Below are 21,699 nucleotides of genomic sequence, written 5' to 3'. Positions count from 1 at the left end.
TCTGTCTGCTTGTTAAACACACCCTCGCACCGCTGATATTAAAAACATGCCGCCTGAGCTGAGGCAGGCAGGATAAATGGAAACACATTTTAATCATTCTTGCCGTTCTTGGGTAACTTTTTTCCATCGCTGTGGATTTTTAAGAGACGGAGGGGAGCCAGGTAGCTTTGCGGACAAAGCTGTGCCGTGGCAGCTCGAGTCCCCGGGGAGCCCTCAGAGTGACGCCAGCCCCACGGGCACTGAACCCAGCGCTCACTCCTTGTCCTGCAGGCAGCTCCGTGCCCGTTGCCAGATTTCCAGGTGGAGACGTTCCCCCCGAGGGGCTGGGCGGCTCACCCCGATGACAGAAAGCAGTCGTGTGGCTCCCTGCCCCTTTGCTCGTGGGGAGGGCTCGTTCCTTGGTTAGATGTGTGCCGTCCTGGAGGTGTGTGTGAGTAGTGCAGAACATGTGCAAATACGGAGCTGGAATATTTTCCTAGCTGACCCCAAAAGCACTTAATTTTAATATGCGCTTAACTTTAATAACGCCTCATTTTACATCCCAGAGCTGCTTCTCCTGAGAGCACTCCTTCAGAAAAGGGTCGCTGTCTTCCTCCCCCCAGAACAATACTGGATGTTAAGAAATCCCCAGCCATCGCTTGCAAATGGTACAGAAACTTCCCCATCCGTGCAAATAGATTTCAGATGACTGCTGCCGAGGCTGCTGTAATCCTGTCAGAGGTGACGCATCACTGAACGCTGGTAGGAAATGTTCAGCTTTTCCCTGTCTGCTGCTTTCACTGCTGATGTGCCGCTCTCAGGCAGGGCTGGTCCGGGTATTTGTGTAATTACTGCCCTAGCATAAATCACGGCTGCTGTACGGAAGGGCGTGCACCTTGGAAATGGAGTTTTGTGGTTGAAAATTCACACTGACATGAGATTTCGGGGCTCACCTCAGCCCTGCTCCATGCTCTAATAATTAATTTTTTAAAAAAATGCGATGGAGGTTTGCCTGTGATGCTTTTTCTCGTAGCTTGCAGGGGTTTAGCAGAAACTGCAGAACGCAGCACAGAAACACTCGCACTAAATTGTGTCCCCCCGGGACCTGACCCTGCTCGTGGGGGCCGGGACCTGATCCTGCTCGTGGGGGCCCCGCTCTCCCCTGCGGCCCCGGGGCTGCGCCGGCTGGGGTCCGACCCTGCAGCCCCCAGAGGGGCCGGGGCCGGGGGGGGTCACGCTTCACACGAACGCTGCCTGCCGTCTCCTTAACCCAAACGCCCCCTGGGTGTTAAGGGTTTGGGTTTGTGTTCAGGGAGATCTGAAAAAGGGATTTGGTGTTCGGCTGACGTCTGCAGAAGGCGCGCGGTGAGCAGTACGTGCTGCGTGGGGCTCTCCTTTGTGCTCGGCTTACACCGAAACAGGGACTTGGCAGGATACGTGAAGTCCGTCTCATAAAATAACTCACATGCTCCGTTCATCTAGGCTCAGAAAGCCGTGCCAGCCCTGTTTCCTTATCTGTTCATCTCCCGAGCGGAGCTCAATAGCAGGGATGGACTTACCGAGCTTCGTAAAGCGAGGTTGGAGCCTGCTCCTTCTGCAAAACCCGGCCCCTCAGCAGGGCACCTGAAGGGCCCACAGGGAAAGGGTAGCAGACCTTTTTCAGGGAACTTTTTAAATGTGGTTCGCTGCTAAAATGTCCCCTTTCCTACAGATTAGGGGCAGCCTTTGAGATCTGGGTTTGCCACAGGCTTCTTTTGGGGCCGTTTCCCAGGGAAGCTCCTGGTGGCAAGTCCTGCGCGCAGAGGGTCCTTGTCCTCCTGTCCCTGGGCACAAACCCTGGCCCCAGCTGCTATCTTCTCACTGCTTCAACTGCCTTGTCCGTCCGCCTCTTGGTCCTGAGCTGCTTAAATCCACTCGTGCCGGGAGAGAAGCAGCTGTACGGCGTGGACCGAGCTGGAGAATCCATCCCCTGCCTGTGGACACTGGCCACAAAGTAAATCTGTTTTGTGCATTAGAGTGAACACAGCGCTGTCCGGCCCGTACCTCCTTGGGAGTTAATAAGATTTCCATTTCCAGGACTTTTGAACCAGTTTGTCAGAGGCAGAGCACCGAGCTTGCTCCTGAGGAGCTGGGGAGGGGAGAGGAGGGGAGGGGAGGGCTGCGTTGCGTTTCTGTCTTCTGTGCAGAGGCCGAATTTCGGTCCTGAGGGATGTGCTGGCGCGTGTCTGCAGGCCTACCCGCTCGTCAGATTGGCACAGAAGAGGACTTGCGGTGACTTCACCCACAGAAGGCTGGAGCCTGGGGAAACTGGGGGCACAAGCGCGGGGGGGATTTTGCTCGAGGGTGGTCAGCCTTTGCCTGCAGCCGTTGTTCTGGTGCAGCAGGGCTGGGCTGGCCAGGAGGCTCCCTGCAGCCTCAGAGGGTTTCTTCTGCTCTCAGATGAACCAGGAGCTTCTTCCTGGGGTACCTCGTGTAGCATCACCAGCCTCTGTGTTTCCTAACCCCCCAGGGAAGGGAGGAGAAGGAGGGAGAGGGAAGTCCAAAGCCGCTGCTGAGGAGCTGGAGCGCTCAGCTCCGCTGAGGTCCCTGGGGGGGGGGGACACAAGTGACAGAGCGTGGTCACACAAGAGGGACCTCTTCGAGGTGACCCCGTGGCTAAGTGGTGCTTTGCGGCGTGCAAATAGCGAGGCTCTTGTCGCTAATCCAGCATTTTGGCAGCAGACGCCCTGCCGATGCTGACTGCTGATATTCTGCTTTTCGGAGGACGGGATCTGAAGTACATCAAACAGAAAGCTGCTCTCCTCCGAGCCAAGCCGTTAATGACCTTCAGCTCTGTTTAAGTCTGGTGCATCGCGTGTTTATAACGAGAGCAGGACTGGCCCCCCCTTGGCTTAGCAAAATAAACATCTCGCAGCCGCTTCCCCAGAGCAGCCGGGCGCCCGGGCCCGCAGGAGCTCAGCACCATCGGTCCTGTCCCCATGGACCCGCATGCCCGACGTGCCTGGGGGCCTTTCGGCCGAGCCTCCTCAGGCCTGCAGGAGGCTCAGAGCTCCCCCGAATCAGCCGCAGGCTTACGTGGAGGCTGTGGGAGCCAGGACGAGCCTCTCAGGTTGGTGACTTCGGTTTCAGTCTCTGCCTGACAGGCTGTAAGGTGAGCCCAATCATTTTGTTTGTGCTCCTGGGCTTTCGAGGGTCTAACTGAAAACGCCGTGAAGTGAGTGCACTTCATATGCTCTGGATCACAGCGTGAAATCTTTTCTCCTTTAAAGCCGTGCCTAAAACCTTTGGCCAGTAGAGTTAAAGGCCTGTAGACGAAAGAGGCTGAAAGACAAACGGGGCATTTTGCACGATGCCCGAAGAAGAAATAGCTTTTTTTTTTTTTTTTTTTTCCTTCCAGGAAGGTCGGATGTATTTTACCAAAGTGTATCAGGACAGAAATATAGGTTCCCAAAACGTAAGCAATAACGTCTCGTGCAGTACATCCTGTGAGTGCCGAGGGCAGGTAGCTCCTGGCAGGCTGCACGGCGCCGCTGCAAGGAGCACGAATGAGGGCGGCTGGTACCGAGAGTGGCGGAGACGGCGAGCACGTGGGAGCTCTGCCTGCCAAGGGAAGAGCTTAGCTTTAAATCCGTGATTTAAAGTCTTCCCAGTTTTGGATCCCAGCACTATTACTGTTAAGCAGGCAGTCGAAACTGCATGCTTGCCTTGACATATTTTAAAAATCTGAACAGATTTATGCTTTTTGTTGACCCTGCAAGAGTTGGTTACAAAATAGGATAAACTCTCCCGAAGACAGGCAGACTGAGACTAGTTCTCAAACCTTTCCAAACCTCGTGGTTGGCTGCACACTCCTCCTAGCTATGGGAATGCTTGTTCAAGCAGTGATTAGCTTGATAAAAGTATTTAATTTCTGGGTCTTCTCTTATATCACAGATTTGCCCAAAATGCAAGCCGGGGGAGCAAGTATCCCAATTTATCTGCTCCAATGGAGTCCGCAGCACAGCTTTAATGAGCAGGCGAAGCAGGTCTTGTTCTTTAACCAGCGAATGTTTTGGCTGGAAATAGCGAAGACCCGGAGCATATTTGTATTTCTGCTGAAATGTTCAGCCTGCTTCTCTTAGCGTTCTCCCGGATGGTTCCTGGGACTGGAAATGACATACTGTAGTAGGGTCTCTCTGCAGGCACCAGCCCCAGCGCCGACGGATGCTGTGCGTAGCTCAGCGCCTGGGGACGGTCCGTGCTGCGTGGCTGGGGGTGGCTGCGAGGCGACGGCTGCTGTGCCCCTCGGGGATGTGCAGGCAGAGCCGTGCGGCTCCTGCTCCGACCAGGCAGCTCCGCAGTCTCTCTGCTTGTCACCCGTTTGGGTGCCGTTGTGCTATCCTTGGAGAGAAAGGATGAACGTAGCAGAAAATCAGATTAGTATATTAATGTGGAGAAAAGGTTTTTGTTAGGGAAGCCAAAGAAGCGTTCCTGTTTCCAGCAGAGATGCAGACCCGATGTATCAGCTGGGCAGAGCAGCCTGTTTCTCTTCCAGATTTCCTTGCGCAAATCCCATGAACTTTTTTCCCTGTGAGATTTATAGGCAGCCTGTAGGCTTCAGCTGATTGGCAGTACGGGTTGTTTTCTTCAAAAAAAAAAATTCCTTTTATCACTCTCGATGCTGTGTAGCGGTGCTGACAAGAACTGGGCACTCACGGCACTTAATTTTCTCTTTCCCCATTTTCATCGAGGTGTCACCTGGGTGGGTGCCACGTGGTGCCCACGAGGCTCTCGCTGCAGACCGGCTCTTCTCCGTCTGCTCTGAAATGTCTTCGAACCTCTTTGCTCACCTTTCCCCTGGTGGAAGACGAGCAGAGGGAAGGGTTTGGGGTCTCCAGCAGCCAGGAGAAGTCACCAGAACTGCTGGGCACCCGCAGCCACCCGAACCCAGCTGCTCCCTGCACCCGGACCTCACCCGGCACATGGCCCCGCGCTGTCCGGAGAGGGACGGACGCGTGCGCAGCTCCTGCCGGGAGCTGGAGGCTTGAAATGCTCAGCCTGGGCTCCGGGAGCCCCAAATGCCGCATGTCAGTTCAGCTACACTTCGTAATTGATGCTCCTAGAAGGCAAGCGTGAGAAAACAGATTTCAAGTCTCTGTTGTGCGGGCTAAAAGAGCTCTCTTTGGTGAAACTGAGCAGGCCAGCTCTTAGAAAGGGTTTGCAAACCCTCTTAATTTAGGAGAGGCCATAAAAAGCAGGAAAAAAAAAGCCAGCAGAGAAAAGCAAATTAGGTCCCAAGGGGGCAAAAAACGTTGTGATCTTGAATTTGAGAACTGGAAAGAAACCCATCTGGTTCTAGGTTTCTGAAAACGAATGCAGGAGCGCTGTGCATGATGTAAAGCCTTGCACGGGTCTCGTGGGAAAACGCCGAAGCAGCTTGCGAGATGGAAAAAAGGAGACTGAACTCAGTCCAGGGAACAGTTTTTCATGCATCAGGACGGATTTTAACAGAGAAACTGAAGAGCGAGAAGGAAGACAAGAGAGAGGCTCTTGTGCCTCACGGAGAGTGTCAGGGCAGTGAGCTTTAGCTTACAGAGGCGTTTGCGCCTGATTTACAAATTGCTGAGTTTAGCAGGAACCAGTGCAGGACGCTTTATGAGCTGCCGTGGCTTAAAGCAAGCCCCGAGGTGACTGGGAAGGGCCTGGTGGCACTGGGGGGGGAGCGGGGGCCCTGGTGCAGGAGCCTGGCATGGGGGGAAGCCCATGGACAAGGCGCTCCTTTGGGCCCAGGTGCACAGGGATTTAACAATCGGGGCTTTCTGAAGCCTGAGTGTCCGTAGCTCTGCCATCCAGGCAGCATGTGCTGTTGCTTTTGTTCCTGAAACATTTATGATCCTTCTTTTCCTCTCTGTGCCACGGTTGAAAGTAGTTTCTTTATTTCCCTTGAAATAATAATGTAAATCTGGGAATTGGAAACCTCTAGCCTGGTTTTAATATATTTATATATTTTTTTTAGAACAGAAATTGGGGAACAATTAAAATTATATTATTCCTGGCAGCGAAATTCCTTTTTTAATAGCTAATTTGGAGTGGTTGGGTTGGAAGCTGCTTTCCCACGTGCATGCACGCGTGGTGCGCGCTGCCCGGGGGAGCTTGCCTGAGGCTGCTGCCCTTCAGCTGGTGGCACAAGGAATTCAAAGGCCCCGTCTTGCAGCTCTTAATTAAGCTTTGTTTTTATCAATGGGGGTTTTGCCTAAGGAAGAGCCTGAAGGATCGGACTTCCAAAATCTTTTTCTAGCAGGATCTGGTTTTTATTTCTCTTAGCTGTTCATTTTTACTATGCTTGGAAGCGCCAGTATTTTCTCCTATGCACCAGTGATAGACATTTGTTTCCCATTAGTATTTATTGGATGATTTTAGTCAAAAGCAAGCTTTGTACGAAAGCCCGCAGCATGCACTTGGCTGTTTGTTCGCAGGGCGATGTTTTCTCTCTCTGCTCGGCGTTGCACGAGCTTCGCCCTGCTGCAGCCGCAGGCATCGCTCACAGCCGGTGGATCTGCCCTGAGACAGATTAAATCAGATTACAGAGATTACAGCCACCTGTGTAAGCATCTATTTCATCAGTGCAGACGTGTTTCTGACTCAGGCGAATGGAAATAGCAGCAGTGATGTCCGTGGGCTCTGCAGCTTGGTGCCGGGCACTCACAGCTCCAGGCTGGGTCGGGTGGGAAGGGCCGGGGTGGGCGATATTTGGTTGTGGGCATGCACAGGACTGAGTAATAAAGCTTTTGAACAGCACATGTGTAATGTATGTAGCTAAAATCATTAGAAAAACTTGCATTTTAATAGCATGCAAATTCCTGACTTGAGATAACACGACAGAAAGATTCCCGTAGTTGTCCCTGCAAATACTCATTTATTAAATTAAAAACTAAGAATTAAAAAGGCCGTGAAGATACAAATACCAAGCTCAGCTCTTGACCAACGCACTTATCACACTGCAATTGATCTTATTTTGGGAGGAAACCTCCTGAAATCACAGGTCTCTGCGTACGAGGTGGTTGAAAGAAGACAAAGACGCAGAGGTGTGCCCCCGGGTCCAGGTCTCGCTCCGCCGCGGCGTGCTGGTGCGCGCCAGGAGCCCTGCCCGCAGTTCGAAGGGGCCGAGCACCACAGGAGTGCATTAACAGGGAATTAGAAGCAGGCTCGAGCAGACTCACGGCCCTTCTTTTGAGGAAATAACAAATATGCTTTTACAGGAGGATAAACAGAGAATACTTGGCAATGGCCAGCCCCGGAGAAGCAGGCACGTTTGTGATTAGAGACCAGGAAAAGCTGCACAGCTTCAGCGAGATCTGATTACAGACCGAGTTCTCCTTCTGCTGGTGCACAGCTCTAGTTTCCACAAGATATATCAACCGTTAACTACTGCAGCTTCACATCGCAGAGCAGCCTCCTCATGTGTTTGCACAAAGAGGGATAAACCTCACGGGTTTCTCTGCTTCCCCTTCTCGTGCAGGATAACGGCCCCGCGCTGAACAAGCGGCCGATGCCCCACGCCGCCGGGAGCCCGGTGGACAGCAAGCAGATGCTGAACCTGCAGTACAACAACCCCACCCGGCTCTACGCCAACAGCAGCGCCGACTCCGCTTTGCCAGCCCAGATGAGCGGGCTCCACATTGCTTCTTCCCAAAGGTATGACGAGCGCGGTGTTCACGCTCTGTACTAACATCAGCAGGCGCCGGCTCCAGCCCCCCGGCCCGGGGGCAGTGCCAGGGGGTGTCACGAGCATCACAGTCCTGTTTCTTCAAAGCACACAGTTGGGACAGGGTTGACGGGTTTTGTCCTCGTAGCTGTCAGCGTGGTGCTTCCACAAACTCAGCAGCCAGCACCTGAAATGGGCGCTGGAATTGCTCGCAGAGAAAATGAACCCAGAAAACTGGGATGCTCGTAAATGTGCGATCTGTTTGGTGCTGCGGGGTAAATAACGCGCATAGGAAAGAAGAAGCTTTTGTATAGCCAAGAGGCAGTTCGTGCGGGTAATGCTAACTCTGAGACAGGCCGGGCTGCGAGGCTTTCACATGGCTTGTGCTGCCGATGATTTATGCTCCCACGGACTGGCAAAACTTTCTGCAGGAAAGTAAGGTCTGTATCAAATGCAAGGGCAATGAGAGTTTGCGTTCATCTCAGGAGCGGTGTGCCTGTACGAATTCATATTTCACTGACGCTGCAAGCCAGGTTATTCCCTGTGCTCCTCCAGGAAAGTTAATGAGTTTGGAAAGACGAGAACCACACAGAAATACTAAGAACAAAGTCTGATGTTATCTGCGTGTGAGCCAAAGTCGGGAGATTAGCTCTGTCCGTGTTTGAGCAGAACTGGGGCAGAAGTGCCTTCCCTTTGAATTTGTGTGAAGTTGTGCAGTCGGGCACTGCCCCGGCCTCTTCTGCAGGCGAGGTTGGTTGGGGTCTGGCGGGCACGAGGGGAAGGCAGGTGGAGAAAAGGAGCCGGGTGACACCAGAAACGTGTTCAGCTCTCTGATGGGCTTCAAGGCTCTTGCTGCTTTTATTGGTTCTGTAGTGACCTGGATGTGCACTCAGAAAGGGGGCTGGAGCCCTTTGTCATGGGGCTTTTGTATGCTCTTAGGCCTCAGCACAGCATAAAAACACTCAGCAGGGTGCTTAAACATCTACCCAAAGTATTTTTCATTTGAAATTACGCTGTTTGTGTATGGATGTGCCGAACGAGCTGGCACAGTGGCTTAAACTGCAATTAGTTCAGCGTACCCCAGGCACGCCAGATGCAGGCAGCTTCGGGTGTAGATGTTGAAGGCCAGCACTTGGGAGTAAATCACGAGAATGTTTTCGTATCCCGTTCTCGTGTAAGACTGCTTTCCTCATTGAAGCTCTGGGCTTTCTGGCACATGGATCTGCTGACTCCAAGCCAGCCACAGCGACACTGACCCGGAGGGGTGGCTGTGGGTAACCCCACCACACGCTGTCCCCCCCCGTGCTGGCAGCAGGAACCTCTCCCTGTGCACCGGTACGGGGGTGGCTGGATTCCCTTGGCCCTGCATAATTAATTAAATGCATCGTTTTATCCAGTTCTTTCCAATACATCTCACGGGTGGCAGAGCAATTTGCAGTGCTTGCAGCTGCCCTCTTTCCCGAAGGCAGCTGGTAGCTGGTCCTGCCCGAGCTGCGTTGCTCAACGGGGAACAGGCAGGAAACAAGTTCGTCCCCGTCAGACGGCTGTTCTCCTAGCATGGCTATGCCTGCAGGCAGAGAGGCACGGGGGAAGAGAGGCGTTTCGCAGCACCTGTGTGAAAGTGGGTTAAGCCCAGGTACACCCCTGATTACCTGACACTTGCTGTTTATATCTGACCTGAGCGTCTCTTTGTTTCCAAACAGCATCGACCCCGTAAAGTCTCTCCCACGGAACAGAAATGGGATTGATGTGGAGTCGGACGTCTACAAGATGCTTCAGGACTATGAGAAGCCCGTCTCGGAGCCGAAGCAGTCAGGATCCTTCCGATACTTGCAGGGCATGCTGGAGGCTGGGGAGAACGGTAAGGAGGTCTGCAGGCGGCTGGCACCCGTAATGTCACCCGGGGGGGCCCCGAAACCTCCCCAGCAGCAGCTGGGCTCTCTCCTTCGTTTGCTCCTTCTATGCCCCCCTTTTTATGGCTCCCACATCCACCAAGTTGCTGCTGCTGGCTTAACCCCATTCCTTTTCCCTTCCCAAGGCCCAGAAGCTTGGCAAGCCTCAAAGGACCCGTTGGCAGGAGCTGGTGGGGCATTTTTACAGAGTGACCGGCTGGGCTGCTCTGTTTTGCTGCACGTGACTTGGAGCTAAGCTGTCTCATCAGGTTTCAAATCAGGATGTCAAGCGCACGGGCAGAAGCTCGGGCCAGCATCTGGGTGCTTGACAAATGTTGTGGCTGAGCTGGGCATCACGTGGAAGGTCTGTGGATCTGCAAACGGCATCTACGTGGCAGCTGCTTTCCCGGAATTGTTTGTTTGGATGCAGTGATTTGAAGTGGCTGTGTAAGATCAGTGATGGAGAACCGTGTGCCTTTTTAATAAACGGCATTTACGCAGGGACACGGATGGTCCTCAGCAGTGCAGGAATAGAGATCAGGAGCTTTTGGCTCACTTCTCAGCTCTGTCCCAGCTTCCTGTCTATATCATTAACTTGGGTAGTCGCCAGCTCTGACCATTCAGAATAAGATCCCCAAACGACACATTTCTGCTTCTTTTTATTTGCCTTTCAACCTTAAGTCCATTGAGGCTTTTGTGTTCAAGCCTTCAGGCTTCTCTTTACAATCGCTGGGGCTAAAATCTTCTTCTTGTTTCCTTCCAAGAGCCTCGGACTCTAATCATGTGAATCCAGGAACTTAGATTTTATGGGAAAATAAGAACTACTGCAAATCTCATTATGAAGCTGCAAGACTTAGGGAGCCAGGCTGCCGCGCTCCGGTGTCTCTGTGAATGAGATGACAGAACGGTGTTTTGACTAGGAGATTATCGCTTCTTGCTTCACAGGAAGCATGATTGCAGGTAGCTTCTGAACAGCGGGAGTTTCTGCCAGTTTTGGTTTTCTGGGTGCCCGTGTGGCTGTGGCCGGCTGCGGGGACACCAGGGGCAAGCACCACAGGCGCAGGCTGGCAGGGAGCTTGCTGCGGTGCTGTGCTGCCTCGCTGCCTCCCCACATCTCCTCGCCAGGAAGGTGCAAATAGGAAGCGGCCGAGATAATCCCAGTCAATAAAGCTGCTCCCCCTCTTCCTCCCATTCTTGTGCAGGGAGACGGAGCAAAACTGCAGCTTTGCTGGCTTGCTCGTTTTAATAAGGTTTTTGTTTATTTGTTTTTGTTTGGTTTTTGGTTCTTGGTTGTTGCTTTTTTTGGAGAAAAAAAAAAAGCAGCAATCTGCTGCTGTCACATCCTGGTGCTCCGCCAGCCTCTCTGATGTGCTTTCCAGCAGGCCCGGGGGTGTGCGCCCAGCAGCAGCCCCGCGGTGCCTCGGTTGTTGCAGCGCTGTCGGTGTGTGTTTCGTAAGGGTTAGCAACGAGGTGCACCTAAGTGAGAAGCATCTCTCTTGGCAGAAAGCTCTGCAATGTTTCAGCAAAGCTGAAATCACCGGGAGTGTTTGTGCTGGGTTGTTTTACAGCTTCCACCCTGTTCCATTTTCCTTAAGCCTACGCATGTCACAAAAATACCCAGTTTGGCCCAGGGCTGCTGCGAGTTGTCCTTTTAAAGTCAGGATCTCCCCTGCTGCGCAGCTGGGTATCTCGGAGAAGGGGCTGATTTATATGGGAAGCATTTCTACTGGAAGCTCTGTCTTCTCCAGCGTTGCCAGCCCCGTCCTGGGCACATGGCACGAAGCTCTTCGAGCGGAGGAGCCCACCAGAGGACTGGGTGCCCACCGGAGGTCTCAGGGGGACGGTGGCAGCTCAGCCCCTAAATGTCAGCACGGGGGCTGAGCACACCCCATATCCCTGCTGGGGAAGCCAGCACCCACAGCAGCTGGCCGAGTTCCTCCCTGGCAAGGCAGAGGAAGGACCCATGGACATGTTAGGAAGGGCTGCTTTGTCCTGCAGCGGTACTGGGAGCACTGGTGTGCAGACACATGTGGTGCTGGGAGCACTGGTGCACGGTGGCATGCGGGATGGGAGGAGCAGGCTCTGCTGCTGGTAGTGCCCTTTGGAATGCAACGTGGAAACCTGGGCAGCACCCGTGGTGAGGCACTCATTGCAGGTACGGAGAAGTCTCCTTAAAAAGTGCAGAGCCATAGTGGGCACTTTGGGGCAAAATCCAAGCACAAATTTCCAAAAATTTTGCAGCGTGCACAGATGCCTCAACCAGAAGGCACCTGTGCCCGTTCTGAAACTTCACAGAGCTCAGTGGGGTCGAAGTACACCTGTAAGGGTCACCGTTTGCTTCATTCCTTCCTTTCTTGTAGTTGGACCTTTGTGAAAGGAGACCTCGTGTCCCAGAAAACCTCATTTTCCATCAGAAGGTTTTATTTTAGATTAGACTATTTTAGATCAAAGTAAATGAGCCTTTTGGAAGAAGAATGCATGCAATTATAGTCTTGTTTGTTTTAATTTCCCTGGTTCTCCAAAAGACTTTCATCTTTGGCTCCTTGGTGGTGGTGGATTCAGCAGGTGCACCCAAATGTTTGTGGGCTAGAACCTCTTCTCCCTGGAGCTTTTTTGAGATTTTTGCCATTTGTCTTTCTTTCTTGGCTCACTAAATAGCATCGCAGCCAGATTCAACTCTCATCTTCAGAAGACCGCGTTGCCTTTTGGCAACGTACGGGTACCGAGGTGGTGCTGTGGCAGTACGAGGGGCGATGAGCGAAGGGCTTCTGACGCCATCCACGCACCGTGAGGATGAGCAGAGGGTCCGCGTGCTGTCCTGCGGGCACCTGTGAATGCTGTGCGACTTTCTGAGGGAGCTGGTCTCGCTCTTTGCTCTGTACTTCCTTACAAGCAAGTTGTGACAGGCACTGCGTGTGTTCTCCTGGGAAAATTAACTAAAGAACTCGTCTGGCTCCTTAACGAGAATTAAAAAAGAAAAAAAAAAAGCTCCCAGAGGACAAGTTTTCACTCTGTGTCTGTCTCAAACTCTTGGCAGGTGAAAAACTCGACAGACTGAGCAACCCCCGGAACGTCAAGCCTCCGGTGCCGAAGCTCGGCGGTGCCATGTCTGGAATGCAGATGCTCCCCGAGTGCACGAGATGCGGGAACGGGATCGTGTAAGTGCCGCGTCCCGCAGAGCCCCGGCGTGCCCGCGCAGGGACGTGGCCAGGCCGTTTCCCACCAGAAATACAAGTTAGAGGCTATGGCAGAGTCCCTGAATCCCTCGTTGCTGGGTGGTTGGTCGGGTTTTGGGGGTGTTGGTTTGTTTCGCTCACCATATCTGAAGCTGGGATCGAGGAAGACAGTTTGGCTTGCCCATTTTAAGGGAATCTTGCAGCAAAATGTGGGTGATTCACTGAACGGTTTGTGCCCTGCTTGTCACAGTAAGCGCCCAGCAGCTCTGCGTGGCACCGAAGGCACTGCCACTCGCTCGCTGCCTTGCTGAGGGAGGAATGCCGTGAGGGTCAGGTAGAAGAGGCCTGCAATTATTTTTGTTAGTTTGTTGAGGAATTACTCTCAGGCGGACGTACGTGGGGTCAGATTGTAGGGAACAGAGGTGCTTTTCTGCTTCATCTTGTAATTCGTGCTCTGCTCAGGCCGGGCTCGGCGGTGCTGGGTTCTGCAGATGCCTGCGGCTCTGCCCTGGCACGGCAAGGGGACAAGTGATGGGGAAGGAGCAGGGGGCTGGAGAGGCCCCCGGTGCTGCTCGTGTCCCCGTGCCCCGCTGGGTCTGACCCACGCTCTCCCCATCTCCCCAGGGGAACCATCGTCAAAGCTCGGGACAAGCTCTACCACCCCGAGTGCTTCATGTGCGACGACTGCGGCCTCAACCTGAAGCAGCGGGGGTATTTCTTCATCGAGGAGCAGCTCTACTGCGAGACGCACGCCAAGGAAAGAGTTAAGCCCCCCGAGGGCTATGACGTGGTGGCTGTTTATCCGAACGCTAAAGTTGAACTTGTCTAAATCCCGCTCTGCTCCGCAGAGGTCAGACGGCGCTCGCCCACCCACATGCACGCCGCCGGCTTTGCAATGTGGCTGTAATCAACCCCGATTACTAAAGCCCGAGTAAAATGCCTTTTCGTAGATAAAACCGTTTACACTTGGGATCTCGAGGGGATGGTGTTGAAAGCGTATGAACAGGTTTTTCCCTTCTCTTTGACACTCTGCTTTTTGGGTTGCTGTGCCGGGTTATTAGTCTGTGCCATAACCTTATCCCAGATCTGCATAAATATTGATTCATTCCCTACTTTTTTTTTTCCCTATAAAACTGCTATACCTCCCCCCCCATCCGAAAAAGCAAGGAAGATGTTTTAAAAGCTCGAAGAACATAAGGCACTTTACCAAAAGAAGCTGATTCCTCTGTCGTGACTTCAGCCTCCTGCCCGTGGACGACTGCTCTGTGCCTCCCCGCCCCGGGCATCCCGCACGGCTTTCCCTGCTCCCAGCCTGGCTGTTCTGCCACCTGGCCGCCTCGCAGCACGCGTGGGGGATGCTGAGGACGGGATGCTGAGGCCGGGATGCTGAGGCAGGATGCGGAGCCCACCTGGCTGCCCCCACGCTGCTCCTCCTGCCTGAATTCCTGGCCCCTTTGCTTCCGTCCTCCTGACTCCGACCCGGCTTCGGTTACGCTTCTGTGGTCCTCCCCGTCTGGGTCTGCTCTGACCTCGCAGCTGGGGAGGGGGAAACAAAATCCCCCCCCCGGGCACTTCGGAGGTAACGTGAGAGCTGTTTGAGCCCACCGTGAGGCCCCGGGGCCGGAGCAAGCTGATGCAGATCCGTGCCCATCCCATGAGACTGTGCTTTTAGCCAGGTTTCTCGTGCGCTTTATTTTATGGGGGAAAAAAATAGAGGATCTTGGGATGTTGCTTTGTTGGAGGAACGTTTTTATGTTAGCGTTTAGAGGAGAGAGGTGTAGTTTAGACACCCCGCTGTTAGATGCCGCCACGATGATGGAAGCCGTGTGGTTGGTACCATGAGGTCCTTTCCGAAACACATTTCTGTGCTTTATAAATGAGAAAGTACCTTCTGTACAGGCAAACTGTTTCATTTTTGTGTCACTGTTTCCCCACGTAACGGATCAGCGGGGTTTTGGCAGGGCGTTACAGGGCCAGGCGGAGACCAGGCGCTGCGGTGCCTCGCGGGGGTTCCTGCAGCTCCTTCGGGCACCGGGCTTTGGCCTCAGGACCGCTCCTGGAGGGGTGCAGGGAGCTGGGGCCTGGCAAAAGCAGAAGGCAAAAGGTGATTGAGGGAAAAGCAGGACACCAGCAGCACTGGTACCCCAAAGGCTGCCGGGCTGCCGTGCAGCAGGGGTGTGCTGCTCCCCCAGCAAGCTTCCCCCCCACCCCGAGCACTGCCTTGCAGCCAGAGGGATGCCGGCAGCAGGACATCCATCCCCAGCTCCTTCTCCATCAGCATTTTTCATTATCGAAGTACAAGGAACACATGGCAATTTTATCACACAGCTGAGCCTTGTTTTCCTTGTAGTTGCACGGCCTCGCTCAGTAGGTTGGGCCAGCTGAATGGGAACACTCGGGACAACTGTAAGTGATTAGGAGACTAACACTAATCAGGTATGAAGTGTTATTGCCCCTTGTCTGCAGGCCTCTGCTTGGAGCTCGTTAGCTTGCGATCAGCAGCAGCATTTGTTCCGACTTCCCTCGTTGACCTCGCGTTACGGGCCGGCAGCGCTGCTTCGGAGGTGGTGCTGCACCCTCTGTAGCTGCGGCCGCACCGCACGTGCTGCCCGCAGGTCGCTGCTGCTTTCCTCTGCCTCACCCGGCCCCAGGACCAGAAATCCCCCCGGGGCTCTCCCACGGTGCCGCAGCAGGAATTGCACACCGGCCGTGTTTCATCCCGGCACCTTTTGTCCCCGTTCGGTGCCACCTGCGGCCGCCTTCTCGCCCCGCAGGTGCCAGCCGTGCTGCGGCTCCAGCACGGGGAACACCTTAAAAATGGACGAGCTGGTTCAGCGCCTGTGGGCTCTGAGTGCCGAAACCACGTGGGGAGAGCAGACCTGGGCTTCGCCTGCGCCTTTCTTTTAATTCGGAAACGCATTCCCCCGAATCAGTTTTTCCACACACACTCGTGGTACTCTTCCCTGTGAGTTATCAGCTCGTGTGATCCCCCTGAGGAGCTTAAAGCCACCTCACACAGCGATACCCTGGGGCAGGTTGGTTTCTGGCTCCGTGTCCCCGTGGCCGTGCTCTAACAGATGCCTGAAGGCAGCGACGGCTCCGCCTCGCCCCGCTCACAACAAGGGCCAGCTGCACAAGCCTTACCTGTTAATTCTATTTAACTCTGTAAAACGTTTGTATGAAATACAAAATAAAGTTGTGTTGTTGGTTTTATGCCTCACGTTAATAGCTTTCGCTTTGATCCGTCCCTCGGGTTTCTCCCTCAGCAGCACACATGCGTGGCAGAGGTTCTCGGTGTCTGGATAAGGCGGGTGCTGGGTAAACGTTTCGAAAGCTCGTGGTGCCTTTTTGGTTGGGGGGAAATTCTGCTGGTGAGTCCCAGCAGCATTGTTTCCCTTGTAGCAGTGCTACTTGGGATGCATGGAGGGAATAGCCGTGCTGCTCCCCTCTTAAAAGGGACTTGAATTTTACCTGAATTTAAAGGCAGGGTGTTTTTTCTAATTCTTCATGAAATGAAGACCTTCCAGCCCGTTTCTGTTTCAGGCAGTAACGTGGGCCGCGCAGCTGTTGCATGCCAGCCCCTACCGCCAAGCATGGCACAAAGGATTTTCTTATCCCAAATCCACGGGTTTCCACTCCGCAAGCCTTAATAAAACACAAGCCCTGGACAGAGAGCTGCACCTCTCCAGTAACTCATCGTGCATTCGGAGTCTTGCTTGAGGTCTGTCATGTGGTTTTGGAGGGATGCTGATTTTGTGGTGTTTTTTTTTGTTGTTTTGTTATGTTTTTTTTAAATCATGAGCCTTTCCTGCCATCCTGCTCCCAACAGGGTGCAGAGCCGGGAAGGGCCATCATGTCCCTGCCCTGCAAACACCCGTGGGTGCCCTCTGCTTGGCACCGGTGTAACGCAGCTCACCAGGTCTCTGCGTGTTTGCATCCAGAAGGCCAGAAATGTCAAAAATACTGGTCCCCATCCGTAAAATATTCACTTTGTCTTTATTTCTGAGGCTTTCCAGCTGGAAGGGGGGCCGATGGTCCCCGTGGTGCTCGGGTGCCAGGGCAGGAGCTGGCGCCGCCCCGTGCTGCGTTTGCCAGCGGGCTCGCAGCGATCGTTTCCATGCCGGGAGCACTGGCTCGAGGGGCAGGCTCGCTAATCACTGTTAATTTGGCACGGACAGGAGGGAGAACAGCAGCAAAGGCCATGGGAGAGACTGTTTGGAAGAGACATTCCCAGACGCTTTTTTTCACGGGAGTTGGGGAAAGCATCTTGTCATTTCCAAGCAGCTGAACAAAACGTCCAACGATTGCGAATTAAACATCGTGAGTTCATCTAGCGCTTCCTGCACGCGTGTGTAATTAAGGAATTAAGGACTCAACAGGGCTGCTCTAACATTTCAGGTGAACACTGAGAGGGTGAGGATAGGCTCGCTGGGGTTTAGCGACCGTACAATAGAGGGATGTTTGCTTACATAGCTAAATCTTGATAGGCCTGCTTTGAATAGCTGATTATTATTCAATTCACTGGTACGTGGGAAAGTCGGAAGCAATGCGAGTTATTTGCCTCCAACAGATAGTTAATCTAAAAGGTTTTATTTGGAAAGTATTAATGTATGGAAATTGTTGTCTGAATGTGCCTTAAATATTTTGAAAAACAGAGCCTCTGAGGATCTGCGTATGCTACGAACTCTCCAGGCCTCCATTTTCATATAGTTTGGGTGTGCAACCCCGGATCTAATTAGTGCACATATTCAAATAATTAACATGCTGACGACTCTCTCTCCAGCCCGTGGTTCTCCGTTCCCCCCGAACGCAGACGTGCGGAGCCGGACTTGGTGCGCTGCTTGCACCAGGACCCCCGCTCCCAGCCCAGCGCCCCGTGCCGGGCGCCTCCCCGGGCTCCTCCGTGCTTTGTAAAAAAGCTTTTTGCTGCTAAGATCAAACGTGGTGAAGGGCACCATTTATTAACTAAATGAGGTGGGATGGGAGCCAAATTGGTTCAAGTTCTAATTGTTTAACTTTTTCCATGTCTCATCATTGAAGTTTCCTACTTAGCCCGCATTATTTCCACCACCACACCCCCCTTTTTTTCTGCTGCTTTTGTTTGGAGTTGTTTAACTCTGCCTTTGTTACTGGATGGCTGCCCCAGGGACCTTCAAAAAAAAATATCTCAGCTGTTCCATTTGTGTTGGGATAAAAGTCCTTGTGCTGTAGGAGGGGAGGTAATGAGAAAGAGGATTGCTGGAAAAAATGTTCCCTCTCCTCCCTTTCTCATGTGTGTAAGAGGCTATTTTAATTACTTTTGGGGAAAAAAAAAAAAAATCTTCCTCACACATATAATAAAACAGACAAAACTGCTCCTGACTGTACAGGAACTTATCTACGAGTTTGTTTTGCCTCTCAGTTTCTCCCAGGGAAAGCACAGGCTCACAGGGACACCCACAGCGCTCCCCAAACCCGGGAGCAGCTTCTCCCAGCAGGACATTGAAATATCTTGGATTTTTATGCAGTCCTGGAGCAGCTCTTCATGCAGGGAGAGCTGATGGGGAGGGCCTGGGCTGTGCCAGCGCTGCTGCTTGGGGCTCTTCACTTATATGGGGTCTCTCCGGCTGTGCAAAGGCGGTGCTCGGGCACGCTTCAGGCTTTTCCGTATTTTTAACGAGAACATTTATTTTTTGCGAGGAAGCGCCCCAGCTCTTCGGTCCCTGAGCCGAGGGGCGCAGGGAGGCTGGCGGTGGGTGCCTGTCCCCCCCCGGCACAGGGGCGCACCGGGGGGCACCGAGCACCGGGCTGGGGGGGGGACCCCGGGGGGCCACCCGGTCCCTGCCCCTGTCCCCCCCCCCGCGGGTGTGGAGGGGATGGAGACCCCCGGCAGGGAGTCCTGGGGTGTTCCCCGGCCTTGGGGGTGCAGGGGTGGTGCAGGGGGGTGCAGGGGGGTGCCGGGGGGTCAGCGCAGCCCGGTGCAGCGCAGCCCCGCCGTGCGCTGCGCCTGCCTCCTGCACCACCTAGCGCCGCAAGGCGGGATGTCCCGCAATTCCGGCCGGGATGGGAGGAAAAAAATGCTGTGCTCGGAGGATTTACAGCCTTGGGCCGGCCGTTCCCGGGTCAGCACAGCACAGTGCGCCGGGAGGGCAGGTCTTCTGGGAGGTAACCGGGCGAGGGCCGCGCCCGGAGGAGCAGCTGGAGGCTGCAGCGCTGCCTTTCACCTGGTCGAGTGGTGGTGCACCGGGTGAAAGTGCTCCATTGCTTAGCAGGGGGTGGGTAGGTTTGGGGAAAGCTGCCTCCCCTTGAGCAGCTGTATCTTGGGGGGCTTTCCCAGCCTCACACCCGCACCGCAGTCTCCGTCTGTGTATGTGATGCCTGCCACAAGTGTGCTACCCTGAAAAATAATCCTGCCTGCCCAGCTCTCCTCAGGAGGAGAAAAGTTCACGCGTCACTGCCAGGAACCGAGAAGCAATGGCCGCAACTGCCCGTAAAAGCTCCGCATCCTGTAAATGGGTACGGTTGCGAGGGAGCATTGCAGCGGGCAATCCTCAGCAGTGCTCCACGGGAGTGAGCACGGTCACATCTGCTGGCAGAACAGCCGGTTTGCAACGGGGCGGGAGCTCAAAGGAGCCGAAAAACATTTTGTCCCAGATGCCATCAGCCCAGTGGGATGGTCGGCGGCTCCAGCCGCCCCAGTGCAGACAGCAGCAGCAGGCACAGGGGACAGGCTTTGGGCAGAGCGCTGGGCACGTCGCCCCGCTGCCGGCACAGCTCAGAGCCAGCCGACACCCTTAGAAAATGGATTTTGCTTTGCCCTGTCAATAAGCAAGCTTTTGCATGATCCAAGTGTTATGCAAACAATATGGAATTACACAACTCTGAATTATCATGTGTTTTCTTAATTCCCAGCTCTTGGGAATGGCTGCTGGGAGCGTGACACGAGGGTCCCATGAGGCTGAGGGTCCTCGAGAGGAGCTTTGCCCAAGCAGAAGGGGGAGAGTGGAGCTGCACAGGCAGTGACCACTCCGACCCCGAGCAGAGCAGGAGCTCACACAATCTCCATGCCTGGCTAGAACCATCCCCGATGTTTGATCAAAGCAGGCTTTCCAATCCAGGGAGCACCCAGCAAAGGCTGGCAGGAGAGCAGCAGCGCTCTGCGCTACGGTGCTGCCGTGCAGGACCTGGTGGGGCCATGGCAGAGCTGGCTAGGACAGCTGGTGGTTCTCTGGCTACTAATTTGTGTGTCTTCACCATATAAGAGAAAACCCAGTGGTGCTTTCATGTTGAACATATGAAATTTATAATACGTTAAGGACTCATCTGTAAAACAGATAAACATGTGTGTCTTATACATTACCACTTTTGATACACTAAATTTGCACTCTATCCACAGCTATTTACGAGCACTGCAAAGGATTCCTCTGTAGACAATTACTGCCGGCTGAATTGCACTAACACTAAGGATTAAGACAAGGCTTTCCCGACTCCTCATTTCCCCATGGGGCTTCACACGTTGCCTGTCTGTCTGTGGTCTTTGTGCAGCCCCCGTGCAGGGCAGGGCAGCCCCTCGCTGCGGGCTCCGAGCCCCCCGTCCTCCTGCCAGCCCCTCTCTGCTCTTATCACCGGGGCCAGCTTTGGCTGAGCGGTGGCTCAGGCCTGGCGTGGAGATGTTTCCCCCCCCCTGCCCCTCTCCAGGCAGGCGGTGTCTGAGCCCTCTCCATCTGCTGCACCACCTCGGCACATCGCTTATCCCGCTCAGCAGTGGTCTCTGCCTGGCCCGGATAAATGCTGCCGTCTGCTTCTCCTCCCCAGGCACTGCTGCGGAGGTGGCTCCGTGGCACAGCGCCTGCTGCTTTGTCTGTGCCTCCACCTTCCCGAGCGCCCACGTAAGGCTCCGATCACTGCTGGGGAGACGTTTCCCTGTCTTCTCTTGCCTGCTGCCGGCACAGGCGAGCTTGGCCCTGCGAGGCCAAACCGGCCGCTCCCCAGCCAGCACCCTGCAGAGAGCTGTGCCGTGTCCCCCTCCAAGTGACTCACCGGAGCGCTCTCCTGTGCCTGGGGTGCACCTTTCAATAAAAAAGACAACAAAAGCCCAGCCAGCTGAGCACAGGCAGTGCCCACACACCCTTGTGTCCCCCCCCAGCGCCCCGTGTCCTCCTGTGCAGCAGTGTGGTGCTGGCTGGTGGGCCCATGCTCCCTTGAAGGAACACTGGAAATGGGAGCTGTTTGCTTTTGTTCTCTTCTCTCCCCCTCCTGTCATGCCCCCTTTTCCCTCCTGTCTGATCGCTACGGCCAGGGCAGGAGCTGCCACACGCGCTCCGTGCCGTGCCAACATCAGCAGAGGGACCAGCCCCGTCCCGGCACTTGCAGGACTGCCACACAGCGGCTCAGTGACATTCCTGGTGTTCCTCCGAGAAGGCTTTGGCAGCCCACGGCAGTGTCACGAGCATCGGGGGAGCCCGGCCCGAAGCGGCGTTATGAAACACGCCAAGCGCTGCGCACACTTCAGACAGCGCCGTGGCTCCAAGTGCCCCCGGAGCTATGGCCGGGGATGGCAGCGCTGCTCGGATTTCTGAAATGGCTTCGCCAGCTATCTATGTATCTCCCTGCAGGCAAGCTAGGAGTCATGTGTAAGGCAGGGACAGATAACAGATAGGAAACTGGGGCGCACAGAGCTTCTCTCCCGGGGCCAGAGCGGCCCCAGGACCCTCCGGAGCAGCCGCTGCCGACCTCGGCTGACGCCGCTGCCAAGCAGACGTTGTGCCGCAGGGGATGACAAACGCTCGGTGCTCCTCATCCCCCTCCGGCCCCCTTCTGCCGGGAGGGAGCTGCCGTGGGGCCGGCCGCGCTCCGGGCTGGGCGGAAAGCGCCGCGGGAGGCAGGGCCGGGAGAGCCCCGGCTGCGGGGGGCGCCCCCGGGCTGCCCGCCCCGTGGATCACAGAAGCACAAAGGGGTTGGAAGGGACCTCGAAAGATCATCGGGTCCA

At 54.6% G+C, this 21,699-nt stretch overlaps 1 protein-coding gene across 1 annotated transcript in view; it reads left to right on the top strand.

Annotated features, from left to right (window-relative positions):
* The window catches only part of PDLIM4 (PDZ and LIM domain 4), a 43,368-nt gene extending 27,411 nt beyond the window's left edge, over nucleotides 1-15,957 (top strand). The window contains exons 4-7 of the mRNA XM_080555445.1: nucleotides 7,478-7,653; nucleotides 9,367-9,524; nucleotides 12,593-12,713; nucleotides 13,356-15,957. Of these exons, the coding sequence (XP_080411571.1) occupies nucleotides 7,478-7,653; nucleotides 9,367-9,524; nucleotides 12,593-12,713; nucleotides 13,356-13,560 (660 nt within the window). The 3' untranslated portion in view covers nucleotides 13,561-15,957. The remainder of the gene's footprint in view (nucleotides 1-7,477; nucleotides 7,654-9,366; nucleotides 9,525-12,592; nucleotides 12,714-13,355) is intronic.
* Nucleotides 15,958-21,699: the final 5,742 nt, after the last annotated feature.

Source organism: Anser brachyrhynchus, assembly GCF_964034855.1.
Source record: "Anser brachyrhynchus genome assembly, chromosome: 14".
Lineage (NCBI taxonomy): Eukaryota > Metazoa > Chordata > Aves > Anseriformes > Anatidae > Anser > Anser brachyrhynchus.
This window is presented reverse-complemented; position numbering and strand designations above follow the sequence as displayed.